Source organism: Helicoverpa armigera, chromosome 13 (genome assembly GCF_030705265.1).
Source record: "Helicoverpa armigera isolate CAAS_96S chromosome 13, ASM3070526v1, whole genome shotgun sequence".
Classification (NCBI taxonomy): domain Eukaryota; kingdom Metazoa; phylum Arthropoda; class Insecta; order Lepidoptera; family Noctuidae; genus Helicoverpa; species Helicoverpa armigera.
In genome coordinates this window covers 2,264,639-2,277,616 of record NC_087132.1, presented here as the reverse complement: position 1 = coordinate 2,277,616, position 12,978 = coordinate 2,264,639, and the positions used below count along the sequence as shown (strand labels likewise).

The 12,978-nt window shown below is 33.8% G+C and overlaps 1 protein-coding gene across 1 annotated transcript in view; it reads right to left on the bottom strand.

The window, feature by feature from the left end:
* Window positions 1–12,978, bottom strand: part of LOC110384346 (polypeptide N-acetylgalactosaminyltransferase 2) — a 110,011-nt gene that overhangs the window by 6,892 nt on the left and 90,141 nt on the right. Inside the window, exon 5 of the mRNA XM_021345587.3 lies at window positions 9,275–9,462. Within this exon, the coding sequence (XP_021201262.2) occupies window positions 9,275–9,462 (188 nt within the window). The remainder of the gene's footprint in view (window positions 1–9,274; window positions 9,463–12,978) is intronic.

Below are 12,978 nucleotides of genomic sequence, written 5' to 3'. Positions count from 1 at the left end.
GTAAATCCCTCTTTTACCCAAAAACCACAAAACGGATTTTGATGCAACTTACATACGTATATGCCTATACATCAGAATAAAACATGCGACAACTTTTTCTTAGGCTCTCAAGTTAGGCTCGTAAACCACGCATATCAACTTTATTTTTATAACATTTAAATAAAGCGCCTTAAGTTTAAATGATGATTCATCACGTAAACATAATTTATTCACGAATGTTACTCTACCCGAAGTGAATGTATGACGAAGTCTACCAGATGCTAGTCTAAAACAATCTTAAATTGTAACCCACAAATATCTATTGTGACATAACTTTAGACTGTGGTCAGTTATAGCCGGCGGCGTTGTCACGGTTAAGGGCCTCACTTGTATAAATCTTTTATTCTTTTCTTTCAATGCCAAGAGTATTGTCAAGGTTGGGTTTGCACTTTGAAGTTATTATGTAAAATAAACTTTCAAATGTCAGATTGTTATGTGTTCGCGTGTTTTATTATGCTAGCTGTGAAGGCGTAATGGTTGAAAGCAAATTGATAAAAATATCGCTACAAATCGACTGACTCAATTTTGATATTTAGTAAGGAGATGGGGATGATCAATCTAGAGAATCTGAGGGAGATTCTGGGCTGTTTATGTAGGTTCATATAAGTTTTTTCGTTATTAGGGTAGAATCGCGAGAGAGAAATAAGTATACTATTTAGGTACACAAGCTCATCCAAGATTCTTCGAATAGGTATAAATGAAGATTACTTAAGTTGTGCAAATTCCATTACGGCATAGTTCTGTAGTTTCACAAGTAAATAAATTACAAGATTTATATATTACTCTTATTGAGTAGGCCGTAAAACGTGGTGTAACACTCGGTTGCGGGTATATGAAACGATGAATGTATAAAATGCATTTGACATAACATCATTATTTGAAATGCAAATAAATAATTTAATATGATAACATATTTTACTATATTATCTGAGAAAACCTATAATGATTTGTCAAGCAGCTCATTATCTGTCAAAGATAATTGTCAAACTAGGTGTTAATTACTACCGTTCACTATTATTCATACCAATTCTGTGTGTAATGTTTTTAGTTGAACTATTTTCACAAATCTTATGATACTCATAACAACATACATCATAATGGTCCGAGAGCTCGTAAACATTTTTTGTAGAGGTTAAGGCAAGCTGAAAAACCCCAAACAACGACAAATCCTTTCAGTAGTGAAGCTTTAATGGTTTTTTACACATCGCAAATAATACCTATTTTTATTTTTTATCAAAAAAAATTCTACCAACTTTACATCTATTAGCACACATAATATACAATCTAAATAAATCACAGCAACTCTACGCGTAGCTAATAAGCCTAGTTGCGTGAACTAGCCTACTGAGCCGGGAGCGAGGGTGAAGGGATCCTGATGCTGTTGCACAACACAGCATACTATCTTCCGTTCACCACGCTTGAGCAACTGGTACGGAGTAAGGTGTGAGATATAGCGGCTTTGGTAGACTGTGGTTCGAGCTAAGAAGCCTAGTTGCGTGAACTAGCCTACTGAGCCGGGAGCGAGGGTGAAGGGATCCTGACGATGTTGCACAACACAGCATACTATCTTCCGTTCACCACGCTTGAGCAACTGGCGTGGAGCAAGGTGTGAGATGTAGCGGGGTTGGTAGACTGTGGTTCGAGCTAATAAGCCTAGTTGCGTGAACTAGCCTACTGAGCCGGGAGCGAGGGTGAAGGGATCCTGATGATGTTGCACAACACAGCATACTATCTTCCGTTCACCACGCTTGAGCAACTGGCACGGAGCAAGGTGTGAGATGCAGCGACTTCGTAAAAGTGGTCGTTCTGTCCAGAAAGTTTTTGCAACAAAAGTTTTAAGTTAGTTTTTAGTCTTCACGGATAAAGAATGCGAGCCTTTTCCCAAATACGAATGTTGGTATCGTACTCTAGTTTACTCAGATGCAGCCTGTGTACTTGTGTTTTATATGCGATCGCACTTTTTGACTCGGGCAAATCGTCAAACTTACATACTGGCCTGTACCTTTAGCAGTCTTTGCGGATAGTCAATCCGTAAATGTTCAAATACCTAACAGCCGGGACCCGCGAATTCTATTTGCCTTCTTCCAAGACAGGAATTCTTTATGAAAACCTGGTGAACCCATTCTACGACCGATCGCGTCAATTTTATTCAATCTTATGATCGATCGACCTATTACTGAGCCCTTTATTACTATAAATAGATAGATATTAAATGAACTATCCGCTCATGACTTTTACCACACAACCACGGCATCGGTATCTGTAACATTACGTGAAGCTTACTTTCCAACGTTACACATTTAGCAATCGCCGACATATTTGTTTTATCTTATTACCGACTTACCGACACTTTTCTATAGATAATATAATTCTGATTAATGATTCGCACTAGTCATTTGTTTCCAAAATTCTTGAGTCATAACAATATAATGGATTGTGCGTTATTTTTTTGGGAAAGTTGTGTCAGCTAATGGGCCTAAGTAGGTATTATTTTAAGAAGAAAATACCTTAAAAGCAATTGCTCTTTTTTGTGCTGTTTTTCACCGGGTTTTTTTTTTAAATATTTTAAAATTATTTAAGTACGTTCAAAGTTATTTTTGGTACTATGGGCTATGTATATTTGGAAACAATATAAGTGATGATTAGATAATGATTTAAGCAGACATGAACGAATTAAAAATAAAACTGGTTTGTTGAACTCATGATTCTAAAGGAACTGTTTTTTAATATCATGCGTCATCATAATCATGGTAATTATAAGTGATACAAACATAGATTTAAGTTTCTATATACCTACTAAAGCATGTGAAGTATGTGTGTTATCTATGGACTAAGGAAGCCTAAAAATAAAGGTATTCATAGGTACATCAAATCTTAGAGACTTTCAAAACAAAGTTTGGCGAGCCATTGCAAAAGACCAATCGTCAAGATAGTAAGATAAATTGATTTAACTGTTAATATCTTAATATTGAGAAATTATATATCAAGATATCATCATCTGCCTAGTCTTTTCCAGGCTATAAGTAGTAATAAAATTACAGGAGGTTTTCAATAATAGGACTATTACAAACAAAGTCTTACAAGACTTGTATTATAGAAATACAGTAAAACACTTTAGTAACCAACCACTAAGAACATCGATAGCCATTTAAAAACATTATTGGTTTCATTTCAGCAATTCTACAGTTACATTGCAACATTTAATGTCTATGCCTTCACTTTAGATGTCCAATAAGCTATCAACTAAGAGCTCCATACTGCAAACTGTTAGTCGGCCGATAGTTTGTTCGAGCTCATAAATCAGTAGGTATGGAAAGAATCGTAGTATAATCATCGGCACGAATCTTGAGCGCTGACCTTCACCTGCGCAGGTACTTGGCTGGTATCAGACCGATTGAAAACTTCGATTGAATTAACAATATTCTTACAAAAAAAATGTCTACAATTGGGCCAACTGTCGGCCAACTGTTTAGTTTGCAGTGTGCTAGGTAATCTTAATGTATAAGCATTCACTTGAGCTATCCAATAAGCTATTGACCAAGCTATACAATAGTGCCATTACTCCCTAATCGGGCTATTATAGTTTACATACCGTGGCTTAGCTTGCCTCATAGACGCGATATGCAATATTAGGAACGTTTAATTAAATTACTTTTATATAGTTTCGTTATAACCGCATAGATTTTCTCAACTGTTTTAGTACGTAGATAGTTTTGAAATGAATTCTCTTATGGTTGTGATCTAGTTTAGAATATCGCGCCATCTTATTAACTGTGATCTGCATTATTATTTTCTAGATAGTGTTATTAAAATAAATTGCATAGAAACTACAAACCTAGATACGATTTGTATTGTATATACCTACCCATATGAAATCGGAAGCTACCAGGATTTTCCAATTATCCAGCAATTTAATTGTAAAACAAAGTTAATCCAAAAGATGATGTTTTTATGAATATAATTTTACAAATTGAATTTTCAACTCGACAAACCTATCATGGCCGTAATTGATACCCAACTAGGATTCAATTGATATTAAATTACTTCCCCATAGCAACGGCTAACATAATAAGTAGGTAAGATGACTAGACATTTCATACTGTCGCTTCTTGTAATATAAGATAAGATGAGATTCAAAATGATCACTGTATGTTGATAAAAGTGGTGTTACGAAAAAGTTGCGTTGGTAATGATTTCCTGTAATTTGATGTTGGATGTAATTTGTGCAAAAGTTACGTATTTTTATAAGTCAAAGTTTAGTTACGTTCGTAATTTCGACGATGTTTACTAATTTTCTCATCTATTTGTTTATTGGTGAAATTACTAATCTATGAATAATTAAGCTGTGCGCCACATGGATGAAGTCACAAGAAAAAAATACATAAGAAGTTCTTTTTTACATAAAGAGATAAATGCATTTTATCCGATCAAAGGTCACTTCCACACCAAATCGCAATCTCCTCACATAACTTCCGCTTAATTAAAAAAGGTCAGATACTCAAGTTCGTAATTTTTCACCAGACGAGATAGCAGACAGGCTTTGTAAGGCTGTAGTTACACAAGATACAATTACCTATATAATGCGTTTAATTTAAATGTTTGTGATGTACCTCTTCAGAAACCTCCAGTTATTAGGGCTTTCGCATCAATTTATAAGCACACCATTCAAGAATTTAGTTTTACAAGCTTTAAACTTATAAATTTTCAATCGACACTCAACAATGGATTATTAATTACAAGTGAATACAGAAACATTAACGAATTAAGACATACCTACACAGTTAAGTTTTAAATAGCTAGTGAAACCGCTACCGTATGCAATAAAATAACAACAATAAATACATACCGTGTTATTACATTAAAAAAATATTATGCTAGGTATACTTAAGATACACTTGAACTAAGAGGTTTTACCGTGTTAGATTGACCGTGTATTTTTGAAAAGTATTTTGACGACCTTGTGGTCATTACTGGCTGCAAAAACAAATATTAATAATTGCAGTTATATTTTAAGCTAGGATACATCAATTACTTTTAAGTTTACTGTTTCATTCATTCGCGTCCTGAGGTGACTAGTCCCTATACAAAATACCAAAATGAAATACCTATTACAATACTAATACATAATCAGTATACAAAGATGTGTAAGTTTAGATTTTTTTTGTGTATATGATGTGGTGCTTTGATGCTAATGAGTAATTCAATTTTGACTTAAATTGCTAGGAAAGTGTAAGTTTTGATGACAACAACGCTAATATTCAGTGTCCGATGTATTTCCTGCCATTTAGTTCACTAAGTTAAACTCTATCTTATCACTTCAAAGTCATTAACGTTAACTTAAAAGGTTACGGTAGATATCACTTTTCAACGGAATTTTCTCATTAAAATGCCAAGTCATTTTAAGTAAAACTTTTTAAGTGCAATAATAATAACTTTAGTGCACCGCTTTATATTTTACTTTAATGCTTAATATTAAACTAGTTTTTACGAATTTTGAATTTTGCATTATTTCAGTTCATTTCATTTCCAAGCTTTTGAGAGTTTATTACGAATTCTTCATAAAATAGGTCAGGAGTTATCTCTAAATACTTAAGCATTCTTCATGCCAAGAGTTTTTGTTTATACTTATATTAAAGCAGAAGAGTTTGTTTGTTTGAACGTTAATGTAAATAGTTATTTCAGTGCTAGATAGCCCATTTATCGAGAAAGGCCATGCTCTATTTCAAAACAGGACTAACTTTTTATGCAACCGGAATAGTAAACGATATATTCTTTTACATTCTCATTCTCACTACTAAAATGCAAAAAATACGCAAAAAGTATGTTCTAATTCGAACCTACATCCCAACAAAATGATGAGATCAAACTAAATACCTGACCCTGTCTCTCACCCACTGTACCATGCATACATGTAACATTAAGTTGTAACATCAAAAACATGACAGCAGTTGAAAGCCCGTGTCATGAGAGAACCAAAATTACCTGTGTTACATGCAGAAGATGACTTTCAATAATGTTGTTCGTGTAAGAGCGGTTTTATAATAGCGCTTTAGGTTTTTAACCGACTTCAAAAAAGATGGTTCTCAGTTTGACCTGTGTGTACTTATGTATGTTTGTATGCGTAAATTACATGTTTGGCTAGACCGATTTTGATACGGTTTTCGGAATTGTCTTGGGAAGGTTAAATTTTTTTGAAAAATGTTTTTTTTTTTGAAAAATGCGTTAAAGATACAGACATAGTTAAGTTTTTAGAAATATTTTTAAAGTTTTTGTATTCAGAAATATATGCCTTAATGAATATACCTATCTATGAGTATTATAGCATGAAGTAAAGATATTTAATTTGTTTTCGATTTTCAAAACTACATTTGTTTTTTTTTCAGAGTTTGGAGCATTCAAGCCGGAATATGCACTCGTTAGGTTTTTTAACCTCTTGCGTTGAAACGTCTACGAGTATGTAAGCGCACAAAAAATGCTCGTCTGAATGCGCCCTAATGTCTGCAGTACAGACCACCCAAATGATTTGAGTTCGATTGAAAGTGCAAATGTCATGACCTTACGATATTTAGCAATGCACGATATTTGTCGGCTTTATAATGAAATTGAACACCTTCATACTTTATCATAATTAGATTGCTGGTGAGTTGGCCTGTCAGCATTTTTGGTGAATTTCTTTTTTGTAGTTTTGATGACGATTTAGCCTTACAAGGTGATTTAAGAGATACTTTCTGCTAAAAGTTCACAGCGAAATAGAACTATTGAATTGAATACATCTATTATGTAATGAGCCTATATTTATGCTACAGTTAGGTAGTAAGTATATATAGTATAATATATTTGGAAGCACAATATGTGGTTATCTTGATAGTGACTCCTTTATACAACACAAGGTTAACAAAGTATAAAAGCAGTCCAAGAGTAACATAGGTATTAGAATTTACGTCCCTCAAAAGTTCATTTCAAAACGCCATCCCTCACGTTACCATACCGCATTTTTCAGAGCTACATTTTGAGCACGTTCCTCCATTAAATCTAGTCAAAGTTAAAAGCGTCATATTTTCGCGAGTCGCTGCAACATCTACAAAATACCAGCACGTAGATCCTTGACATTACATACATTAACAGTCGCTTGGCGTTCGCAGATATTTTACACTTTAAAACAGTGGTGTTGTTATACAAAATGAGGATTACTATGCGGAACCATGAATGAATGAATTTATGGTTTCTACTATGTAGACCCAACGGACATTTGTTTTTGTGTAGGTAAATAAATGGTGCATATGATAAAGCACATAGTTGTGGTAGTTTTTGAAGCCCTTTGTAGTTTAAGATCTTTTTATTTAATTTATCTTTTTTTATTATACGTAGACTTTTCTATATGAACCTAGCAAATGTAGGTAAGGTTTAAAATGTATACCTGGAGGGGTTACCAAGTTTTTTTACAGTACCTATGTGTGTTCGAAATCATCAAATGACCCTTATTGTTGTGGGTGAAGCAAAGGGAGTATAATATTGTTACATAAAATAATCGGAGCAATGAACAAAACCAGGGAGATTACTAACAATTGTTATATCATTTATGAAGCTTACATAAGCTCCAAATAATTCAACTAACAACATAATACCGACAATGTAACACAATATCAGGTTCCCAGAACCGTCTCATTGTTGCAATATATGAAATAAAGATTGCAGTTCGTACAATTACCAACAAATTCGTTCGGATATTGTATTGCATGAAGAGGATTGCGGAATCTTGACATTTTGCTGCGTTCGACTTTGATATGAGTCAGGATTGTAATGTAAAAGTAATCAGTGGGTCTATCGTGAAATGAAACAACTAGCTTTTTTCAGTGGCTTTTCTTGTATTCTGAGAATACGGAAATTAATTTGTGTACCTATTAATTTTTAAATCAACTTCCGTTTTAAGAAAGCCGATTGCCGCATGAGCTATATTACCGCCACGTTTAACCAAAATCCGGTTAGCCGGCTAGTGTAATTAGAAAACTAACATCTATCCACAAAAAAATCTGGCTTTTGTTTAATAACGTTTTTGGGAACTGTTTCAATGTTTTTCTGGAGTGTTACAGAAATACATCTGATCTACTTTCGATTTCATGCCTAACATTATATGGATGCGAACGAATGTAATGGATTATGATATCATTATTAAAACATGGTGTTGAAATATACGCCTTTCGTTCATTTGAATGTGGCATTTGAATTAGGTGGATTTGTAGGTCCTCCCACGTTGGAATTCTGTATAGATTAGTCACAGATAACTCTATTATGAAAACTATGAATGTATGTATATATTTGATTGTCTCCTGTTCGTGATTTTTTCATTGACAGTATTTGGCAATCGCTGTTTATTAACTCTTTATTAGGTATTGTGTCTGTTTTTAATAACTGCGATATTTAAGTTTTGTATTGAGTTCTACTTGAAAATTCAATTACTGTCAGAATCCATCAAGGATATAATATTATAAGATGGATTTAACCAGTGTCATCTTAAAACATACTTTTCTTTATAAAAGCGCTAGCAACAAAACCGCGCTAGCCACATTCTGTTAGAGTTACGAAAACTTGCAAACAATAAAATATACTGAACTCGTTAATAAATAAATTATGCCTTAATTAGTTAAAGCGGTGGAATACAAAAATATCTAGCCGCATATGTATGTATAATATGATCCTCGAAGGCTATCCATATGCTAGTCGCATAACCAATTAATTTGCAAGGCAAATCTAGCAATCATCTCTATTGGAAGATATCGTTTAATTAATTAAAAGGTAAGCTATGCTACTAGGTGTTTTCTGATCCGTGCTAATTAGTTTAGAAGTTTCGATATTTATTCGAGTAGTAAGTTTTATTGCAATGATGAAATATTTTCAGTTACATTCTTAAATTGTGAAGCAAAAATTATGTCACATATTATTTTGGCTTTCTGATTTCTTAATTCTCTTTAACATTCATTCAGTAGTTGACTCCAGTCATGACTACCCACAGTATTCCATCTTTAAGAAGGCTTATTAGTGGTAATACCTCTAGAATCAAATTAACGGATAAGCCGGTTAACAATACTCTCTTTCCTGCTATGTAGCCCATGTTGTGGTAGGATCAGTTTTCGTCATATTTCCTCTCCATTTCGCTCTTTCTTCACCGACAAATATTACAGTTTAACAATACTCATTTCTCCCTACCTTCGTCTAAAATATAACAAAATCCACATACCTCCTTAACCCTCTGCAGCAGCGGTTCAAGCCAGTGCGTGTTGCATTCCACATGAGAGTCCAAGAAGGTCAGGACTGGTGCCACTGCAGCATCAGCGCCCCTCACTCGGGATCTCATCAGACCCTCGCGCTTGGAGTTGCGGATCACCTTCACTTTGCGTATAGCTCGGAGCGCTGCGCCGTCGTCAGCTGGGGATTAAAGAATGGATTGGTTAAGGCTGGAAACAGTGCTCGACGAGCTATATCTGTGCAAGTCTATGAACGCGCACACGGCTACGCTGACGGTACGCGCGTGATTTTGTATGTGATTCGGTCTGGACGTACGGTAAGCACTGACCGTCCGCGTCGGCCGAACATTGTTTCCAGCCTAAGGGTTAATGAAACTTGCGTAGTTGAAAAATATAAAAGTAAGTTGGGGTTTTGGTGATGATGTGGCTACAATCTATATAAGGATTTTTGTATGTATGTTCTTTCTATATATTGATTTTAGTGATGATACAAAATTGTTGAAGTATTTAAGGTCACATAAATCGAATATGATCTTTGTTGAAACATACTTTTCAATATTTTTGATTGATTTGTAAGCTCTTTGAACTTAACTTATGCTATGAAATAAGCAATTATTTTATGCAATTTATTATCCTTTTGAAATAGCAATTCCTCTCTGTTGACCTCGCCAATGCTCAATAAAACAGTAGGTCAACAACATACGTCCCTAAGGAACATTTCTTTTCAAGGCAAAAATACTGTATTTTCTCCATTTTCCGTGACTTTTGCCCTACATATCTACCGTACATTTTATTGATTGCCTCTCGTGAAAAAAGGCTAATCTGAAAAAATTTAAAAAGCTATTATATTTAGTACCCTTGTTTCTGTAGGATATTTTTATCGTCTTATGAGCATTACAAGGAAAAGGGTTTTATTTTTTTCGAGTGAATTGAGGATAAAAGTATTAGTAGAAAGGGTATGATGTTATATCCTTATTTTATCCTAAACGTGCTTAAGCTTGGGTTTGTACCAACAAACATTTCTGCTAAACGATTTCTTGAATATTTCACTTTCATTTTTTTTTGCTTGTTTTGTACAGAATATAGACTTATTTAATCTGCCAACACCCGAAAGAATTGGTAAACACATAGATGGTCACCCATCAACGGACCGATCGTGTCAAGGGCTGCTTAACCTGCCAATTTTCAGATTGCGACATCAAATCAAAGATTTCGTATTTTTTCCAAAAAACACAAGAGACGCTAAATAAAAAAAATGAACAGAAACCTCGAAAGAAAAAAAACGAACCTCGAACCTCGAACGAAAAAGAAAAAAAAAAAATATGAACAGAAACCTCGAAAGAAAAAAAACGAACCTCGAAAGAAAAAAGAAAAAAAACGAACAGAAACCTTGACTTTGAACAGAAACCTCAAAAACCCCCATTCCTGGTGACTAAATTAGTCTAGCTAGAACACCAGATAATTTATCATAAACTTTCAAAATATTGTTTTAATCCATAGTCACACAGTTGAATTAACAGCCGCACCAAATTAATTGGTCCACTATTAGCAAACAAGAGCTTTCAAACCATTATATTGTACGAATTTCACAATTTATTATGAGAAGTGAAAATACAGCGCGAACTATTGTTTTATATAATTATGCGAATCAAGTGTTTTGTTGAATTAAATACAATAAAGTTCTGTACCATTGTTATATTAATAACATCTATACTAAAATATTAAAGCTGAATAATTTTTTTGTTTGTCCTCTAAATTCTCCGAAATTACAGAACCGATTTGAAAAATTCTTCCACTGTTGAAAAGCTATACTTTTCCCGTGTGCTTATAATATATTTTATCCCGGTATAGACAGTAGTTCCCACGGGATACGAGTGAAACCGCGGCAAAACGAGTAGTTGTGAATATTTTGACATCTTGTGTATTTGAGTTTCATTTTTAGGCTTGGCAGAGTGCCAGCCAAGTTTGCACATTTGTTCGTATGACATTCTTGGTCCATTTTCCTGTAAGTAAGTGGATACAAAGATTCTGATTTTGTTATTATTTCGGCTAGCTCAGCTTCACAATTTCACATACTATTGTTAGTGATATTGTGAAAGAAATTCCTGGTGCGTTTGTGAGTAAGACGGTCAATTACACAAGCATGTAAATATACGCAAATTATACACATATTTCTCTTGTTGCAATATTTCTTTTGCTTTCATTTTATTTTCTTAGCACTGTGTGATAATACTGCCATTGTTAAGAATGTGACTGCTACATAATGAAAGCACTTAAGTTTTGCACAATAGTTTGCGTATTTTTTTCAATTTGCTTTTGATTTTGAATGCCAGTTACATAACTTCCTACAGAATACTGGTTAGCTTAAATAAAAACTTTGGTTCGGAATCGAACTTGCTAGCCTATGCCTAGCCTATGCGCCAATCTTGCAGAAGCTTTAACAAAGAGTTATTACAAAATTTTCAAGTGCGCGTTTATTCAGATCATCCTTACTAATATTATAAATGCGAAAGTAACTCTGTCTGTCTGTTACGCTTTCATGTTTAAACAACTGAACTGATTTTAATAAAAGGTACAGAGATAGAATTTACATTGAGAAAGAACGTAGGACAGTTCTTATACCGGACTTTTGAAGAATTCTCTTGAATACGCGATATAACCGAACTCTACCCGGGTGAAGCCGCGGGCAGAAGCTAGTATTATATAAATTACCCAAACTGCTACCCACCTTAGCCACTAGAGCCATGTATAACCATTTAGCGTTCATGTAAGACCAGACACATTAAACATAGCTAAAACCTCATTAACTTATGTTAATGCTTGCAACTTCAACTTTGTTTATAACATTTTCGCCATAAATAAAATGCAAGTTATAAACTTAAACATTTTGATTTATGAGCTACTTAATCCTGTTACAAAAGTTTTATTCTAAGAATAAACGTAGGATTTCATGAGTTAAGATTATGAATGAATTTACTTATCTACCAAAATTTTAATTAATAAAGATTGCTACTAGAAGATCACTGTAATGTTTTTATATAGATAGCATTTTTAATTCTATGGAGTACATAAACTTTACTGCATATTTTCATCTACAATTACGGGTGTAGCAATGGCGTGTTTATCTGCTGTATTGTATTTAAGTGAAATATAGATATTTTGTATTAAATTAACTACCTCTTAGCACTATACTAAGCACTTATCGAAACGGGAGTAATATACGTAAGCCATAAGAATTGATATTTTAGATCACATAATATTATGTTGCGTGGCTGTTTACGTGTTTACAATAAATTCTATAAATATAAAGTAGGTTAACTTATCACTATTCCTAGTATATGTACGTATACATGCACTATGCATCACATAATCCGGTCCGGGTCATAGGTTGTTTTGATTTATGTAATCCGCGTAATTGCTAACAACTGCGCATCGCGGTGACCTCTTACATTTTATACTTTGTTGTATGTAAAAGTAAGTCTACATATTTTATGCTATGTAAAGTAAATTAGTTGTGCCCAATATTAGCTCTCTACGTCTAACAGTATTTTTAACAGGATTAAAACAATTTTAGTCAACCATTTTGTACTTGTGAAAATACTTACATATATTTGGATGGTTTAAGATTACAAGTGTGACGTCGTGGAAAATGTAGAAGAATTATTTAAGTTAGGTCCAAGAAAGTGTATAACGTAGC